The 19,823-nt window shown below is 45.1% G+C and overlaps 2 protein-coding genes across 3 annotated transcripts in view; both read left to right on the forward strand.

Moving 5' to 3' along the window:
- The first annotated feature begins 297 nt into the window (after positions 1 to 297).
- The window catches only part of LOC138628123 (trypsin-3), a 58,739-nt gene continuing 39,213 nt past the window's right edge, over positions 298 to 19,823 (forward strand). Inside the window, exons 1-3 of one of the 2 annotated variants that reach the window (XM_069710961.1) lie at positions 298 to 387; positions 1,622 to 1,698; positions 9,448 to 9,520. The gene's annotated coding sequence lies outside the window, so the exon portion shown is untranslated. Of the gene's footprint in view, positions 388 to 1,621; positions 1,699 to 7,986; positions 8,034 to 9,447; positions 9,521 to 19,823 lie in introns of those variants that run through there. The other variant, XM_069710963.1, reaches the window with a different exon arrangement.
- Positions 2,218 to 3,781, forward strand: fam43b (family with sequence similarity 43 member B). The gene has a single exon (XM_069710952.1). It carries the CDS (start codon positions 2,409 to 2,411, stop codon positions 3,414 to 3,416), a length of 1,008 nt encoding a protein of 335 aa, XP_069567053.1. The 5' UTR covers positions 2,218 to 2,408; the 3' UTR covers positions 3,417 to 3,781.

The following is a 19,823-nucleotide window of genomic DNA, read 5'->3' on the forward strand; positions in this document are numbered from 1 at the left end:
CTTCTACTACTAATAAAAGCAGTCATCTATACACGAGGTAGTGCCTCCACAGCAGTTTCATTTATTTCCTTATTCATACAGTTCTTTAATTCACAGCACTTCACAAGGGGCGGCAGAAAAAAAAAAAGAGAAAAGGGACTTTTATATTTTCCAGTGTTGCCACGGTGACTATTCTCTCAGCAGAGAACTTCATCCGGCATCTCCGCGCGACAGCTCGGTCCGTGCCGCCCGGCTCGGCTCGCCGGCAGACACGAACGATGCTTATTTTGATGCATCGCAGCAGCCGGTAAACAGTAAACAGATGCCGGCACACGTCGCGTAGGACAGATGCTCGTCCGCGGTTCGACCCAGAAATTACGTTCGTATACTACAAATTAGGATGAGCAGGTACATTTTAGAGAGGCGTAATGATGTGGAGATTATGTTTGTTTAATCAGCATTGAGAAAGTGTTTTTAATTGAATGCGTCTGCCTAGTGGCGAAACGCGTATTTAATTGATTTTCCGACAGTAGTCGCTCGAAGCGACTAAAGCGTGGTTACACTCTGTTCATGGTTTTTGTTGGTGCAATCTCGGCACGTAATTCTCCTCAATCTACGGTGGCTTCTGTTTAACAAACAACATGGTGACGCATGTTTAACCTGGGTTAGTCACCGGGGTCAATCCACATCAGCTGACCCTGCTCTCAAGGATGGACACCGGATGGAGACTGAATGGACACCGGATGGAGACTGGATGGACGCTGGATAGACACTGAATGGATGCTTGATCACTGGATGGACACTGGATGACTGGATGGACACCAGATGACTGGATGGACACCAGATGACTGGATGGACACCAGATGAAGACTGAATGGACACCGGATGGAGACTGAATGGACACCGGATGGAGACTGAATGGACAGCGGATGGAGACTGAATGGACGCTGGATAGACACTGAATGGATGCTTGATCACTGGATGGACACTGGATGACTGGATGGACACCGGATGACTGGATGGACACCAGATGGAGACTGAATGGACACCAGATGGAGACTGAATGGACGCTGGATAGACACTGAATGGATGCTTGATCACTGGATGGACACCGGATGACTGGATGGACACCAGATGGAGACTGGATAGACACCAGATGGAGACTGAATGGACACCGGATGGAGACTGAATGGACACCGGATGGAGACTGAATGGATGCCGGATGGACGCTGGATGGACACTGAATGGATGCTTGATCACCGGATGGACACCGGATCACTGGATGGACGCTGAATGGACACTGGACGGACGCTGGATAGACGCTGCCCAGCGTTGGTGATCTGGTGTTGCTATCAGGAGTTGAAATAAATTCACCAACACTCATGTCAAATAAAAAAAAAATTAAAAAAAACACAAGAAAGAGGAAGATATAAGGAGGGAGCGTCCATGTGGACCAGTAGAGACGTGCATCTTTTATCTGGTTATTATTATTCAATGTAATTTTTCATAATTCTCAGGTTTACCAGTGAAGTGTGGACTTCGCTCACTCGGCTAGTTTACAGTTAGCCGTTAAGCCCGAACACTGCTGTTAAAACAATCTTCACTCGTCATCTCAACTTCTAAGAAAGCTTTCTGTCCTTAGATGCCGACGATCGTGGTTCATGATGGACAGGTTAGGTAATCCAACCGCAGTCAGCAGTGACCTGAAGCCCGACACAGGTTGGTTTCACCACAACTACATTTTTTTTTTTTTTAAACCTAAACTGTGATTTTGTTTGCCTGAAGCTGAATACTCTCAGAGTTGGAAGATCTCTCACACGTGTCCACAACCCAGGAAGAAATTACATTTCTGTCAAAACATAATTGGCAATATAAATTCTTATGGAAACAGCGTAAAGGATTGAGTATTTATTCCTTCTGTTTCATGGCCGAAGGCTTGAACATCATCAGTTACAAATGCAGTATGACGGGACTCCTTATGTCAGATGCACAATTCATGTTTCATCCTTTGTAGCGCGCTCGTTCTTTGAATTGTTCTTCAAATGTGCCGTAACATCACTCAAATGTCATTTTTAAGTCTATTCCTAATTGAATTGGTCCGGCACTGATCAGCGCTGCATGATGCAGACAACACGGGAGGAAGAAGAGGAAGAGGAGGAGGAGGAGGAGGAGGAGGAGGAGGAGGAGGAGGAGGAGGAGAGGGAGGAGCGAGCGAGCGAGCGGGGGGATCAGACTGGCTGAGCCTCGCAGCTCTCAGTCTCTCTTCTGTGCTTCGCAAAGCGAGCTTCTCTCTCTCTCTCTCGCTCTCTCTCTCTCTCTCTCTCTCTCTCTCTCGGACACATCGTCTTTCGTACTCTTTCATTGCTGAGCTGCGAAGAGGAAACGCAGCAGAAAGAGGGGCTCGGTCGCTCCCAACTCCTCCCCGCACCATGCTGCCCTGGAGACGGAATAAGTTTGTTCTGGTGGAGGACGAGGCCAAGAGCAAGCCCAAGAGCCTGGGGACGGGGCTGACCTACCACTCCATCCTCTCCTCGCTGCTGCGCTCCTGTCCCGACCTGCTGCCCGACTGCCCCTTCGACTGGGTGGGCAGCATCTTCCACACCAAACGGCAAAAGGTGGAGCTGAACAAAGAGGAGCCCGTGTACAACGTGCGCTACCTCGGCAGCGTGGTCACCATCACGGCGAAGGGCGACGGCTGCACCCAGGAGGCGGTGGCCAAGATCTGGGCGAGGAGCAACTACGGGGAGCAGAGCGTCAAGATGAGGTTGACGGTGGGGTCGCAGGGCATCCGGATGAGCGCGGACAAATCGGGGAAAAAGAAACCCATCCACCTCTACTCCCTGAACAGGATCACCTGCTGCGCCGCCGACCCGTGCCGGCCCAAGATCCTGGCGTGGATCTACAGGCACCAGGTCAAGAACATGGCCGTGGTGCTCCGGTGTCACGCCGTGCTGGTCAGCAAGTCGGAGAAGGCTCAGGCCATCGCCCGCAGCCTCTACCGGAACGCCACCTCCGCCTTCAGCGAGTTCAAGCGGCTGAAGCGTCAGAGTGATTTCCGGCACTGCCAGCAGCAGCTGCTGGGCGAGGAAGCGGTGCCCCTGATGCCGCTCAGGAGGCTGCTGAACGGGCAGTGCCACTACAGACCGACTGCTGACAACCCCGGGAGCGCCATCCGCCTCTGCTCCATCACAGAGGAGGACGAGGAAGAGGAGGAGGAGGAGGACGAGGAGGAGGAGGAGGAGGTGGTCGAGGAACCGGAGCAGCAGCAGCAGCAGCAGCAGCAGGAGAAGCAGAAGATTTTAACAACAAACACAGACCCGACTCAGCTGCTGTCAGAGCTGGACATCGGGGATATCGCCCGACTGGAGCAGTGCCAAATCAACTTTGTCAGTGACAGCAACAACAACACGTTTACGTTTATAACCTCTCTGGTGTGACTATAACGCCGTTCAGAGAACGCTATTCTCCAACAGCAAACAAACAACACATTCCTCACCCTCACTCAGGCTCCCTCCTGTCCCCCCCCTCCCACCACCACCACCACCACCACCAACCCCCTCCGTCCCCCGTCCATGTAATGTGAAGTGTTTACCAGAAACTTCTCCTACTGCCGGGGTGGTAGAGAAGAGGCGAGACGATCCGTGTCGACCGTGGGAGTAAAAATCGGTGTTTTTTTTCCGGCCAGATGGCTCGAGATGCCGGTCGGACTGGTCGCAGTTCGGGAAACTGCGTGTTTACAAAAGAAGGGCCGGCGACGCGCGGGACTTTTGACGACAGCACAATGACGAACGAGGACAATGGGTCGGAGGAGAAAACACGTAGAGGCTGAGGCGGCTGAACATGTGGGTCACATTTTGATCACAGCGCCGAGCAGGATGTGTTTAGTAGTCTCTTTTATTTTTGTGAGTACAATTACAGCCGTGTTTGCCAAGCAGGGACTTTTTTTGGTTTGTTTTGTTTTGTTTTGTTTTTCTGGATCGACCTGTCGTATTTTTTTCAGGCAGGTTCTTTGTAAATTTGTGTAATTTTTTCTAGTCCGACAGTCCTCGCTGAAATTGCTCGCCGACTGACCTTTTCCCAATCGAGAGAAGTTTATTACGGTTTTACTAATGATCGCGGCCGACTAATGAATAAGGCTGTAATTTAGGAGGCAAGCCATCGAGTCGACGTGTTTATTGCTTCCATTTGTTACAGCCGTTATCATTTATGCATGACAAGTCAGCAGTAACCTTTTCGTGCTGAGCTTTTGTCCTTTTTTCATGTGACATCTTTGATCCTTTCGTCTTTTGAAATGAACACTGTGATAAATGTGCGACCGGGAACGAATACACAACGGTTCATGCAGCGTCGTCTAATTTATGTATGCATTTTTTTTATTTTTTAAATATATATATCTATTGCAGTGTCACCGGATCAAACAGTTTGCCATTAATGTTCCCTTTTTAGCCAAGTTTTTTGCTCATGCTGTTTTTCCCACGAGCCCTTGCAAAAATGCAGACGGACCCTCACAATTTAACCGGTTTTTTGAATATGACTTTAGCTAATTTCCATGTTGATAATATCTGTGCTACTGTCTAAAGATGCATTGTGATTACTATGAGATGAAGCTATTTATTTTCCAGATATGACAAATAAAAATTACCCTCACTTGGGTTTCCTTCTTCACTCTCAGGGGGAAGGTATTTTCTAGACGCTATCAAAGAGGTTATTCAAATGAGTCCCAACAGCTCTGCATCCCACTTTTGTGCATTTGCATGTTTGTGATGTGAAAGTATGTCTAACATACACTTCAAAGACAAAAAAAAACCAAACAAACATATTCACACTAGCATATTCTGCTTCCTGAGCTCTAAAACTGTATATATAAAAAAAAAAATCTCGGCTCTAAACTGCCAGTCAGCTTCATTTTGATCTTAATGTGGTCCGATACGTTTCCGTAGGCCTTCTGCTGGCTTTCCAGCTCCTTTACTCTGAGGGGAGCAATTAATCAGCGGATTGAATTGTTCAGGAAACGAACATAAAGCACCTGCCTCGGCAGGACGGCTGTCAGGCTCTGACAGTGCCGAGTGATCCAAAACGGGGACCAGGAAGTCGACTCGCTCATCAACCATTTCACTGCCAACGTCGTCCATTTTAATGAAGAGAGATTCTTTAAGCTGGTTCACAATGAAACTTTCATAACAGAGGCATGTTGTGGATGTTTTTGTTTTTGTTTTCGCAAGCGGGCGGTTTAGAGTCACCACAACACGGATTCATATTTCATACTCCGCATTATAATAATCATAATACAGCATTGCGATTAATATATTAACGCTGTGTAATAATTGATGGGGAAAAAAAACTGCTCGTAAATTCACTTTAATTGTCACGTATAACATCAAAAGCTTGTTTGTTCTGACGCAGCTCATCAGGAATTCTGCTCTTGAAGAGGAACAGGTTCGGCTTTGTTGACGTACGAGACAGCAGAGTTGGTTTGAATTACCGAGACGGATTGTTGCTGAAGCTTATACTTTCAGGGGGAGCCTTTTGAGATCAATATTTTTTTTTTTCTTTTTCCTGGAATAAACCACCCCTGAAGGGGAAGAAGATGCAATATCAGAGGATAGATAATAAAGGATTCCTGTGCCCTTGACGCTCTGATCCATTCGTAGCAAAGGAGAAATCCAGAATCTGAATACACTTTAATGTATTTTTTTTCCTTTTTTTTTTTCCTGGATTTTAATCTTCAATCAGTTGGAGGGAGTCCTGTTCTGCATAGATAAACACACACACACACACACACACGCTGTGTGCTCGCTGACACTCGTCCGCAGAGATGCATCGTGTGTTTGTGTGCCAGCGTTGTGTTAGCGTGGAGTGGTTAGCAGAGGAACCACCGTGCTTTTATGTAAACATAACTCTCGCCGGGCAAACAGAAGCGAGCGGGAGCAGATGGCAGCAGCGAGGCGCACGCTGGGCTTTATCACTCCCGTCTTCCAGAACGAGCCGGGCTCAAGCCCAGATCCGGGGGCCCGCGACGATTTTGTCACACCGTCAGCCCGCAGGAGAGCGCTCTTTTAAAAGCAGGACACTTTAATTCAAAACCCGGCAGACGCCGGCCCCCGTCGAGTGTCACACACAACCGAAGAAGTGGCATTTTGAGAGGGGGCGAGGGGCGGAGGGGGGTTCTTTGGAGATCACACACAAAAGAAAAAGAAAAAAAGAAAGCTGTTCTCTGCCCGCACACATCTGTTTAGAGGATTTCTTCATCGTCGCGCGGCGTCTGTTAAGCGAACACAAGCGGATGAGTGACGGCACCACGGGTCTGCCCGTCTCCGGCGCGAGATGGAGGGACAAAATGTTTTTCTCAGAGCAGCTGGAAGCAGGCAGCTGTCCGTTTCTGTTCCGGCGAGAATGGTAACAAAGAAGAAGAAGAAGAAGAAGAAGAAAAAAAAAAAGCAGCTTCTGTGAGAGGATGGCAGAGAAGAAGAACAGGAAGTGCACGGAGGCCAAGGGAGGACACTGAATCGATGAGAGATGCGGCACGAACCGTCATCAAACTCTGAGAAAGCGGTCGTGTGGGTGGTGGTGTAGAGTTTGTGCTGCTGACAGGACAGAAACCTTCATTTACCTCGTTTCTTTCTTCAACGCGTCCTCCACATCAAAACCTGCCGTGCGGAACGTGTCGTTTCGCGGCCAGAATTTGACCCGTTTGGGTCCGACGGCATTTGGAAATTCTCGTATGTGCTGCAGAGTTGAAGTATTTTGTCCGTACTCAGGTCAGCGTGGCGACAAACTGGAAACAAGCAACACCCTAAAAATCGTATGTTTTGTTGTACCGTCCGTCCATAAAACCCGGAAGCGTCCGATTGCACAGAAAAGGTCGTCTCTTCAACGGAGGTTGGACGGTCAACCGGCCAACAGGGCACAAAATGAGTTCGAGGTCAAACAACTGAGTGACACGAGGATCACATTTGTACTTTATTTTAATAATTAAAAAATTTCCAGCAGAAAACGCCTGTGGAGAAGATTTTGGTCTGATTTTGTAAAACCTGCTCCCGGTTAACATCCCCCACCTTCATTTCAAATGCAGCGCACAGCCGCTTCCCGGAGCTTTCCTCTGGGACCCGTGGATGTGTGGAGGAGAAGTGGATCGCCTGCAGCCTGAGCCAAAAAAAAAAAGTTCTCCAGTTGGCTGGTTTTGCTTTCGTGTTGTGTGGCCTCGCTACACTTGTGCGTTAGTGTGTTAAGAAAAATAAAAATCAATTTTCGAGGCTGCTGGGGAGGTTTTAAAAAATTGACAACTTTAATATATAGTGTAAAAAAGCGATCTTGGTTGCAGGCGGAGGTGTCCTGACAACCGTTGTACAGATGTCTCTTTTGTAACTGCGTTTGCTGAGGATGTTTTTTTTTTTTTAGTGACCTCTGGGACAAGCAAGGCTGACTTTTAACTCCCCAATTGCCTCCTACCTAGTCCTTCTCCGCTCTTGTCGTAATCCCTACAGCTGCTAGAGGGCTTTGTCCCTTTCACGTTAAACGTACGTCATCACGGGACTCCCGATGAAACAACCGATGTCATCCCTCTCGGTCGGACGGTTTCCATTTCTTCCCGCATTTGATGCTCGTATCAGTCTTCAGTCGAAGGAGACGGCATGAGTTCCAGTTACAAGTTCGAATTATCAGACTATCAAAGCCAGCAAGCATCATTTTCCACCTCATGCATATCTTATGGGATCTTTTGGGAAAAGAGTTGCATACCTGGCAATTTGCAGATGAGCTGCCCGGTTGCTTTTGCTGCTCAGCAACACTGTCAAAATCACAGCGAGGCGGAGGATGCTCTCAAAGAACAAAACTGCACCCTCACTGTAAGATGCATATTCCTGATTCCTTTTTTTAAATTTTTTTTTTATTTGACTGAAGTGCTTTGAATATTATATGAAACGACATCGCCATGAAGTCGAAAGTGAGCGAAAACTCAATCGACCAGTCAGATAATCTCCCAAAGCCACAACTGTTCTTGCCGCAGCCGAGAGTCCTGGAACAAAGAAAAATTACAAATAAAAACTTCAGCGCCAGTGAGTATACAGCTAACTAATTCATGAGAATCAGGGATTAGTTAACGGCATGAAACATTTATGGTTTTTATCCCATAAAAACATAATCAGTAATGCCTGAAATTTTCCGGGAAAAACGTCGGAGATGAAAAATCAGGCCTCGGGGAATGCATTTCGTTTAATAATGCTGTTCAGAAAAATGAGTAATCTCTACCGTTTCTTCTCTCCCTGGAAGAGTGAATGTTTTTTGTCCTAAGATAAAACACAGTGTTAACAGTGTTTCAGTCAGCTGCACTGCTCCTCCCCGCACTGCCTTCTGCTGTTGAGTTTATTGAATGAGACAGGAAATATTCCACTATTAAACCTGATGAAATTAAACTTTGCAAAATTGAAAGAAAAGATTTTTGGTAATAACTTTTCATACAGCAGAACCCACGTCGTAGACTGTATATAAAAGAGGACGTAGCGTCCGTCTCTGAAAAATAAGGCAGACGCAGAAGTGCCTTGAGCTGCAATACCACCGAGTGCCACTAGAGGGTTGGCTCCAAAAAACCTCCGTCTCCATAGACTCCCATTCAACTTGTCTCATACATTTTTAGACAATCGAATTTCTCCAGGAGTTATCTCGGGGCTGTTAGCTAGAGTCGCTTCTTCTCATTAGTTTTCTGGAGGTCCGTCTGAAAATAATCTGTCATTGATTAGAAAATAAGCTTCAAAAAGATGTATTTTTGGGGGCGTGTCTGTTTGATTGACTGGCCTGCGGTGCAGTCGCGTTACTGTAGGCGGGACGTGGTATCGCCGGGTTTTCAATCAGATCGAGTCAGATCCCTCCCCCCATCTCGCCCAAATATGGTCACTTCCTGCTCCGAATTAGCAAGATGGCAGAGATTCCCAACTCGGGGCTTCACCGCCGCCGTTCAACAAACCGACGTGATGATGTCACTTCTGGTTCCCGCTTGACTCACTGCTTTGAGTTTAGTAACCTTTTCACGCACCAGCTGATGTCTTTCTACCCGAGGCCACAGACTCTCCACTCTGACGTCACCGTGGAGCCATTACGCACCCTAAATCATGAAATCAATAACCGGGGAGCACGGTTGTGTTTCCAAAGTGTTATTTTATGGTGCCTGATTGCTCCGTTTGTCCTTGCGGGGGTCTGCTTTAAATTGTTTCTGTGTTTGTGTGGTTGTGTTCGTGCGTCAGCTGCTCCATTGATTGTAATGATGAGATCGAGTTACACGCCGCGTCGACCTTATCTGACATCTGGGATGTTCGCTGACTGTCGTAATTGGAACGCCGACATCAACAGCGCTCGGAGAAAAACACAGATCTGGATTTTAAAGTCAAAAGAAATGGCGACGTGGTTATGATTACGTGTGATTTAGGAGAACTATATTGAGAAAATATAATAATCCGCTGTCCTGTTTTGATTTAGATGGAAAGATCGACACCTGATATGAAGCTCAAAGAAGTGAACACTAAAGGAAAACTAGGACACGGAGATTCAGGTACGTTTTTACTTATGTCAGTTGGCAGGTCAGCTCAGGGAGACACAAGCAGGAGGGCTCGAGCCAAAAAAAAAACAATACACTGATCAAAAACACTTCGATGTGTACCTTAGTTTTGGGGTCAATACGTTTTTGATTCAGCAGTAAAAGCAAACGAAACGCATGAAATAAAATTATTGTTTTTGTTTTTAAAAGTTTGAGTAAACGGACAAAAATAAGGTTTGTCCACACGGCAGGCAAATTAGATTTCTGTCTCCAACCAGGTCTTCTGGACAGACTGTCTGCATCGTCCTTTGCAAGTGATCACCCACCTATCTGCATGGGTTGCTGTGGTAACGACGTTATGTGCATGTTTTTCGCCTTCTGTCGGCGGACCGCTGTTGTCGTCGTCCTCTACGGCGCGAAACACTTTCTGAAAGCGGCAGCGTCGATTCTGCTCAGTCTGTCTCTCTGAAATGACGTCGTCTCCGAGTGACGCAAGAAATGCGATCTAAAACTGGAGCGTCCGGACTGAGACGCTTTTAAAAAAAAAAAAAAAAAAAAAAAAAAAATCACCTCCAAATGTGGTTTGTGGTTGTGGTTTTCTTTCACAAATGTATCTGGACACAATCTGGATGTAAACAAAAATCTGATTTGGGCCGAAGGTCTGAACACGGTGAGATTTGTTTGGACCAGATGAGGGAATCGAGTTTCAAGGTTAGCGAGGCGGAGAGCACAGATTGTTCCCGGGATGGAGGGGAGGACGTTCTCCGCACTGACAAGCAGCTCGCATAATTAGGTTTATTCCTCGTAAAATCTATAGTGATGCATCAGCAGTATTTTAGAATTAGACCAATCGGACGGCTCTGTGTGTATCTGTCGATCAATCAGTAATATTAAATCCCTGAAGGAGAAGCATGAAGTCAGAGGTTTTAAAAGAATATCTGCTGGGAAATCATTATCGATCCACTTTCATGTCTAATTTTGTAATTTGTTTCATCTGTTACACAAAGAAACACGGCCGCGGTCGTTTTTCTGTTCGTCTTGTGTTTCTGTTTTTGGTTCCTTCAATTGAAGAAGTGGATATTTTGTAAAAAAAATGACGAGGGACAGAAGTTAATCCAGAACAAATCGCACTCCTATTTGGGACCGAGCCTGGCGAGCTGTTCCACCCTGTTCCCGGCCGTTATGCCAAACTGAAGTACCCGCCTCCTGGCTGTATTCATATTTAACACGTAAAGTTACCTCGGCAGGAAGTCTCAGAGCCCGCCTCGCTGTTTTTCCCGTTTCCTGTCTGAGCTCAACCGACCGGCTGCAGCGTCGTATTCAACAACAGACACAAGAAACGGCGTCAATTTTTCATCTAACTCTCAGCAAGAAAACAAAAATGTGTCCCTTTAAGAAACTAGATAATCGAAAGATTACCGCCAGACAAATCAATTGTGTTTTATTATCCAACGTCTTTCCTTTCGCCTTTCATACCTCAGATTAATAACCCAGACCGTAAAGATAAAACGTCTTCTTTGCCTTTGTTTTAAACCACTTTCACTGAGAGAGAAGGGAATGATATTACCGACATGTCATTTGCCTCCCCGCTAAAATATATTAAGCTCTTACGAAACACCAAGGGGGTAACAGGAAAAGTAATTGGCTGCAATTATCATCACACTTGCCGCTATTTGCAGAAACGGCGGAGGTGTGCGTGTCATTATAACCTGTGGGTCCGTGGGTTCAGGCCGGATGTTTCTTCGCTGTTTGATGTCTCGGCGAAGGGCACGACTAATGTGACGACCGAACGGGAGGGGAGGCACCACTTTGGGAGAAAGTTCTTTTGTGAAACAGAAGAAAAACACAAGGCTCCATCAGAAAGAAAGAAAGAAAGAAAGAAAGAAAGAAAGAAAGAAAGAAAGAAAGAAAAAAAAAAGAGTCCCTATTTGCCCCTGAAGCATTTTGTTGGACAGTGAAGAGGCAATCAGTCCGGCCTCCGTTTGTTTCCCAGTTTTCCTATTACCTGGGGAATGGTGAAACAAGGCAGCAGAGAGCAATCACTTAGACACACACACACACACACACACACACACACACACACACACACACACACACACACACACACACACACACACACACACACACACACACACACACACCGTCTTAAAAGAAACTGGGCCAAGACACATACAAGGCTCAGGGCATTTCATTTTGGTGGACGGTGTTTGAGGATAAGATAAGACTTTTTTTTTTCCCTTCTTCTTCTTCTCCTCTGTATTTGATGATCTACAGAGAGTGGCAGGTGGATAAAAGGGGCAGTGGAGTGGGTGGATTTGGCCGGCATGTGAGCGGGGTTGGCACATGCCACAGAAGAAGGCCGCGTCTGGATGCGAGCCCGCCGTGGCCGCAGCACCTGAACAAACAAGGATGCACAAAGGACAAACAGGGTGGACGTCCGCCGCTGCTTAGTAGAGGGGGGGACACGGCGGGGTGCAGCTTTATTTGCGGCGACAGTGTTACGCACCGATGGTCACATCGGAGCAATCGGTTACTGAAGGTTGATTAACTTATTCATTTATCCCGTTCAAACAACAGAGAAGAAGAATATATATAAAGAGAAATATGTACATGCATATTTTTTTTCTTGGTTACACAAGTGCAGACTGAACATGTTTATAAGCTATAACATCAAATCTATTCATGCGTTTCAGTGCTACAAGAGGCTCCTCGTTTTGCAGGAGACACTTCACTCGCTGCATGGGAGGTTGGATCAAGGTAAAAATGTTGGCACACACAATAGAAAGAGGTAAAAAATGTCTGTTAATGACATCAATAAAGCTGCTGGGACATAAAAAAAAAAATGAAGGGAGTCTACAATCAATTCAGTTTGTTTTTAAGTGTAATGACCTCTTTTATCCACTGTATGAAAGAAATATATGAGGTTTGATTGTCAAGATAACACTAAAGCATGCAGCATTTAATTCATATGACGGTACCCTATGATTTCCAGATACTGACATAACCAGATACCGATTACTTAATTTGCACTTAAAGAAATATGTGACCACTGTAACAAAATCAAAAAAATGGCATCACCCAAAGTTATTATAATTAATCCTGTTTTGATATTTGACCATTTTGACCATTTGATATTTCTTTGGAAGTCGTCACACGCACTCGTTGTTTGCTCTGCAGGTCCAACATCAAACTTACTTCATCCGGTGACAAATCTAACCAGTAATTATTGATCTGCTGACGGACCGTCTGCTTGACGATTTCGCTCTCAAATGACTGCAAAGCCGCATTTATAGCGATTTATAATCTGATGGTGGTTTCACCCGGCAGAGTTTGCACTACACCTCATTTTCATTTTCCACGCAGGACTTTGTTCGTTGTTTAGTCGTCTTTGATTGTTTCTTCTGTTTGTACCGTAACATCTAAATCCCACAGCACCACAGACATGTAGGAAGGGGTTCTTCTTCCCCTTGTGTTGTTTGACGACGGCTGTCAAACAGCTTTTAGGTGCATTACTGCCACCTTCTGGCCAAAGTAACGCATTACTATTAAAAAAAAAAAAAAAGACAATAATTATCTAATTAATTTATTAGAAAATCCTGACCCAAAACCACAAATATGAACCCGTGGAAGGAAACGTCTCCAAACTGGTTAGAATACGTAAATGAATGTATAAAATGTCAACAATCCGTCTACACGCTGAGATGTTTCTCAAGATTAAGGTCAAAACTTGACCTTTTAAAATTCAGAAGATCACTAAATTCAGCAGGTCTGAACAAACTTTCGTGTCATTCCATTCAGCAGCTCCTGCAGATATTTACAGATTTTTTTTTTCAGACCAACATTGGCAACCCTCCAGCCACCCTGCTGCTATCACGACTTAAAAGTAAAATAAAGCCAAGCCTGCGGGCAGTTTTCAACTCTTGGGGTAAGCTTTGAGAAAACATGCAGCCTTTTTTTTTTTTTTTTTTTTTTTTTTGGAGCTAAAAAAAAAGAAATTTAAACCCTTATAAAATAATATATATTTATCAACGCCGACTCAAGACAGAATTCAGATATTTTTTATTTTATTTTTGTCATGGTCTATTTCATGAGTCCGATGTCTCCCTAACCAGAGGTGTAGAGTTCCACTTGGATTACCCCATTTTGCCGATTTACACGCATGATGAATCCCTTCTTGCTCTCTCCAACGTTCGTTTGGGATCGAGAGGGAGTCATTATAAAACCTGCCAATCTCCGCAGGGTGCAACCTCGAAGCTGAGGTGAAGGAGGGCATCGTAGCCAGAGGTAGATTAAAGATGTAAAAACCTTTATGTCACGCCGAGGTGTTTTTTTTGGTTTTTTTTTTTTTGTCGGGCTGAAAGCTGCGCGATATCGGCTTTGATTATTGTTAACAGCAGTGCACGGCACATAACCGCTTGCGAACATTCAAGCATCTTTAAATTAACAGCGTCTGCACTTAGCTCACGTATTCATGCATTCACAGTCGTGTTTCCATCTTTTCCACATGAAGCGAACGTCCCTCTTATCCACGTTATCTCGCCAAACGCCGCATGACACGCCAACTTTGCTCTGAAAAATGTTGACGAGAGCTGGAGGGGAATACTGATGCGATCCCCAAGAGCACCACGCCAACACACACACACACACACACACACACACACACACACACACACACACACACACACACACACACACACACACACACTCCAATGCTGATTTTGAAACTCATCATCTCCTGTGTCTGTGTTAGGAAAACAGACAGCCGTTGCCACATAACACTCTAAAACATGTTCCCTGATTACCCAGCAGCCTTCAGCACACGCTGAGCTTGATATCTGTCATCGGCAGTCTTCCTAACCTTTCACAGGTGGAGACGGGACGTGTTCCAGCTTTTGGCTCAATAATTATTCAATTTAAAGTTAAACTGAGCCTAAAATGATCCGAAACTTTTTATTTGTATTTTAAAACGGCAGAAAAGGAGCGACCGTACATATATAGCCAAATTGAATATTCACCTTTTCCTGTATTGCTGTCAGCAAAAATGCTAACAAATGCTAAATAGCGTATTCAAATTAAGCTCCGCCCACTCCAACACGGGTCACTGCTGGCTTCTCGCATCCAAAATACGTGCTGTAGCCTGGCGTACCAAAATGTAGAGTACACCTGTCGCGGTTATAATATTAACACTAATCGACTGTCTGTCAGTTTCAAACACAAAAAAAAGACATTTTCTCCTCATAAATTTGCAGACGCGTATGCCGATCTCGGCACATTCTTCCGTGTCTGACAACTGAGGTTTGAAGGCGAGTTGTGTTGATGTTCCTGCTTGTCTGTGCAGCAGCAACATGAAGCGGCACTTCCTTGTAAAGCCAGATGTACGAACTGCATCAGCTGGATTCAGAGCACATGTTTACATATCTCGCATATCTCTGGTCTGCGATTACTGAGTGCACCAACAGTTCATGTGTTGGATCTCTATGCTGTTCTTTTCTCTCTCTGCTCTCCTCTCACCGCCCACCTCCGAGTCTAGTTCTGTCGGAGGTGTCTTCCTGTTAAAAGGGAGTTTTTTTTTTTTTTTTTTTGCACTTTACTTGTGCTATGAAATAACCTGGGTTGTGATTTGGTGCCGTATAAATAAAATAGGAATTGAACTGAATTTAATTCAAGTTGGCTGTACAAACGGTCTCGGTTGTGTTTGGAGCACATTTCTTACCGTGTATACAAGTGGTGCATGGATTACTACGTATTATATGAAGTAATAATGTGCCATCCCAGTCCCTTGGGAGCACCATTTGAGGGGCCAATGTCACGGCACAAAACAAATGAAATCTTATCAGAAGTGACTTTTAACGTCACTTCAAATAGAGCTTAGTCTGTCAAACCCAGACCGCATTAATATGGAAGAAACAGGTTCAAAGACTGAAACATCTATAAGCCCCGCTGAGTTCCCTCAGATGTATGTATGTATGTTTGTATGTATGAGATGCCACTTTGTGAGAAGATTGCCTAAGTTGAGCATCAAATCGACCTCCGTCAGGAAGTTTCAGGTGGAAAGAGCCGCATCAAAATAACTTGAAATGCCAGCCTCCAGATTGCCTTTGAAAAGTGATAAACGAGGGGGATGAATGCGTCTTCGTCGCTATTCAGAGCTGCTCCTCACATTTCAAACGCAGCTGGAGGAGAAATTAATATCTCGGGTTACTTCAACCTCATGAAAGGAGACCAGACTTGTCAGTTTTATCAGCTCCAGAGACGCAAGACAAATGAGTTGGACGGGATCCGAGGTATTCAGCCGGGCACGGATCGGATGGGAGGCACGGTGTTTAATATTCTCTGCTTCGCGAGACGGAGGACAGTCAACCCGGCGTGAAACAGAATCAGCGCGAGGATGATTGAGACGACAGCGGTAGCAGGACAGAGACTGTAACAGTTGCGGCGTATTCATTTATAAGAAAAACAACAACAACATTCATTTCTTTCTTTCCTCCTGATTTCAATCAAATTTTCTGTTCAAGACCCCCCCCCCACACACACACACTCCGACCTCCCCCCCCTCCCACACACACTTCTCCCCAGACGCCGAGTCTGTCCTCAGGCAACCCTTTTTTCTTCTGGCAGACTGCTTCTTGCTCTTTGATCTGAAGAGTGCTAAACTACTGTATATATCCCCACTGTCATATATAGTAGGCCTGCTGTATCAGCTCCGTCCCCGCAACCTAAATAGATTGACCGGGGGGGGGGGGGGTGTTTATGGTGGATTTTTCACAGCTAATTATATCAAAAGAAATAGCCAGGTCACTTACATAACGCTCATCAGCAGCGAGGGGTTTATGCCGCGCTCGTTGTGGGTGTTTGAGCGTCTGGATTACGCACCGCACTCTGACAGTAAGTGAGTAAATCTGATGTGGAGTTACATTTGTGTCTCAACATCCGAGAAGCACGATGGAGGGTATTTTGAGCGCGGAAAAAAAAAAAAAAAAAAAGATGTTCTCCAAGCGAACAAATGACTTGTTTTTTTGTTGTTGAGAAATGATGTTTGCCGCGCGATAATTCGATTCACCCCTCTGCTTCAGCGTCCAATTCAACTCAATTCAAACCAATCGGAGAAGCGCGGCGGGTCGTTTCAGACGCTGTTGATCGAAACGCCGGCGAGATTGTTAGTGAGTCGGGAAGCAGGAAAGCTCTTCTGATGGGAAGATAAATTAAAGCGGTGTAGTGGAGAAGACGTGCGATGTGTTTCATTTTTTGATAATGTCAAACGTGGAGATTTATTTAGCAAAGAAGGGATTTATGTTGGCTCAGATTTAAACCTTTAAATCTAATAATGATAATAGCTGCAGCAAAAAATAAAAACATGTTTTGTAAGTTGGTAAGTTGATACTTGTCCACAGACAGTTGCCTGTTTACACATTCAGTAGACACACAACATTAGCATTAATTCTGACTCATGTTTTCGTGAATCAAAGTGCACTTTTGCACAGTTTGGAGGCACTTCGCTGTTTGCAGATGTTCACATTAATGTTTCGTAACCGGCTACACTTACATCACCGGGCCCCCTGAAGCGTGTACTCACAGTTATAACCAAATCCAACCGATACGGCTCCTCCAGGTAACTTCACAGATGGCGCTGCTTTGGATTTTGATGCCCAGATAATGAGGGGCGCTATTTCAAAATTGTAATGACATCTATTATTTTTTTTTTTAGAAGAAACATTTGATTTCATCTCGGGACCCTTCGGCTGTGTGGAAAAAGTGGCAGACAGCTGAGTAACGTTGACGCGACATCTCTTGCGAGAGACTGAATCAAAACAACGAGCGGAAAGACGCTGCGATCGTCCGTCGTCGAGTTCGGTAACTAGAACAGTTGAATTGATTTATTTCACAAAATAATCGCTGTGGGATGCTTTGCTAATATGAAAATATCGATCACAGCCTCCTTGCATGAAAGTTTCTGTTCGAGAAGAAAATCTTTTCTGCGTTGAAAGATGCCCAGACGAGTATGATTCCATATTCTTATTTCAGTCAATGAAGGATTTAAATAATCAAACAGGCTTCATGAAATCAGTAGAAAACTCCCGGGCCGGCGGTTTTATTCTGCGTCTCCTCCACCTCCGTCTCCTGATTCTACTTCTCTCGATCTGGTGCCTCTTTTTTTTTTTTGCTTGGCTTCTCAGCGGACACAAATAAAAGGCCATCTGTAGACACGAGACAAACTGGAAACCCTGTCGGCCGGGCAGGTTTAGTGAGGAAGTTCGGCACGGCCAAGTATCCCCATTCAGCCAGCAGCCAGGCTTCGCTCCGCGGTGTCCTTTCGAGTGTCCGGGGGACGCTTGACGCCGAGGCAGCTGCTGCTCTGACCTCAGACGCCGCAGAGCTGCGACCCCGTGCACCACAACAAGCTCGCCGCCTCGCAGCCTGTACCACATTAAAAAAATATATATATGTATTTTTTTTTTAAAGTAATTATCTAATGCAGAACATATTTAGAGTCTCATTAAAAGCGGAGCAGTTGATTTTTAGAAGGTAGTGTGCAGTTTTTTTTTTTTATCTGCTTACCCATGCAGAAAACAAGCTGAAGCCATTGCAGCAGCTCTGAGAGCCTTTAATTAGGTACAACAGTTATTGTTACACATGTTAACGCTAATACGCTCACAATGACAATGGCATCATGCTGATGCTTTGCTTTTAATGCCAGCTAGCGTGCAACGATTTGTTAATTAGAACTAACCGTCGACTGCAACCGAGGCTGATGGAAACCTCATTATTTTTGCAGGAATTTGACCTCCTATAAGTTAGCCAATCAAAGTTGTTGTAGTTTACCCTGTGGGGAACAAGCACTGAACCCACCACCAGAGCAGTGCAGGGGCAGGTTACATATAGTCCGGGGAGACGATCAGGGAGATGCAGCACACCTGCAGGTGGTGATCAGGGGTGAGTGGCTGCATCTGCTGGGACCGGTGAGGGGCGTGGCCACGGGAGGTGAGGGGCGTGGCCACAGACAAGCAGACAGGGGACACAGGAGTAGAGGTGATCTGACACAAAGCCTTTCACTCAGGTACTTACGTGAGATTATCACACCCATAGAGTCAAACCATCAGCATGGCCAAAATGTACAGTTACAACATTTTTTTTTAGACCAATTTGAAAGAAGGTGCTACATTACACCATTTATTGAGGTCACTTTCCACGAGGTGTAAATATTGTCAAACTCTGTGCACGGAGACGATATTATAAAATGCATGAATTCTGGCAAGACGAGATATGAACATCGCCGTGTTGTTATGCAGAAAGCTTATTTTGGATAAAAAGGTTGTGGAAACCTGTAAAAAAGCACAAAACAAACACCCCCAGTGACTTTAATGTGCAACTGAAAACTTGCCAGAATCGCCAAAATAGTAACATCTCTTCATGCCATAATTAATAGAAGCTGTGCCTGGAGTAGGAATCGAAAATAGATGCACGAATCTCGCCACATCCTCCGTCTGATAACGAGGATGTGCCGCACCATAAAAACACTCCGCGTAAAGCAAGCAGCAAAAATAAAATCAGTGCCAACAAGCCCACCAAGTGTCAGGAACAACAAATCTGACAGCGGCAGAGAGGCTGAAATTCGGTTGTTTCCGCTGTTTTTTTTGTTTGTTTGTTTTTTTCCTGTCATTTTGCTGCTTTTTGACAGTCTTTCAACGATGCATACCGAAAACAATTACCTCCTATCCTGCCGGAGAAGGAGAGAGTAGCAGGAAGTGTTGCTAACGAGGCATTTAACAGGCGAAAAATGAATACTGCAGTGCACCCAGCAAGCCATCTCAAGTCTTCATCACTCATGCTTCTACTCCATTTGATGAAAAGTGGAGGGAACAGTGTGCTCCCTCGCACCTCTGTAATGACCTGCAGAGGACTTTCTATCCGACTCTAAATTGGTACGGTAAGCCAGTGTGAGCTACACTCCTGACACCGGGATACATAAATTAGCCTGTTTTGCTTGCGGTCCTGGACACAGGCTGAATATTTTCTTAAAATATAAATGCACCCAAAAAAAAGAAGGAAAAAAAAGAAGTGGGAAATCAAAAAAAACATTTCCTCCATCTGTGCAATCATCAAGAGACGGAAGTTGGAGCTGCTTTACTAATAATGAATGCAGTGAAGGATTTGGGGGGGACTCTGAGTTTAGCCGAGTGTCTTACATTCAAATGAGCTTTTACATTTTATTTTTCAACCGTAGTGCTAGAGGCTTTAAACTCTGTAAAAGAAAAAATAAATAAATAAATAAATCATTATCCAACGGATTTTTTTATTATTCAGTGTCAACTGAAACAGC

The sequence above is a fragment of the Brachyistius frenatus genome, unplaced genomic scaffold (genome assembly GCF_029030835.1).
Source record: "Brachyistius frenatus isolate BFR_SWC_R1_liver_20210118 unplaced genomic scaffold, ASM2903083v1 Contig_95, whole genome shotgun sequence".
Lineage (NCBI taxonomy): Eukaryota > Metazoa > Chordata > Actinopteri > Embiotocidae > Brachyistius > Brachyistius frenatus.

Bases quoted from the DNA above. Each gene is read 5' to 3' on its own strand.
- fam43b (XM_069710952.1), top strand. From the start codon at position 2,409: ATGCTGCCCTGGAGACGGAATAAGTTTGTTCTGGTGGAGGACGAGGCC.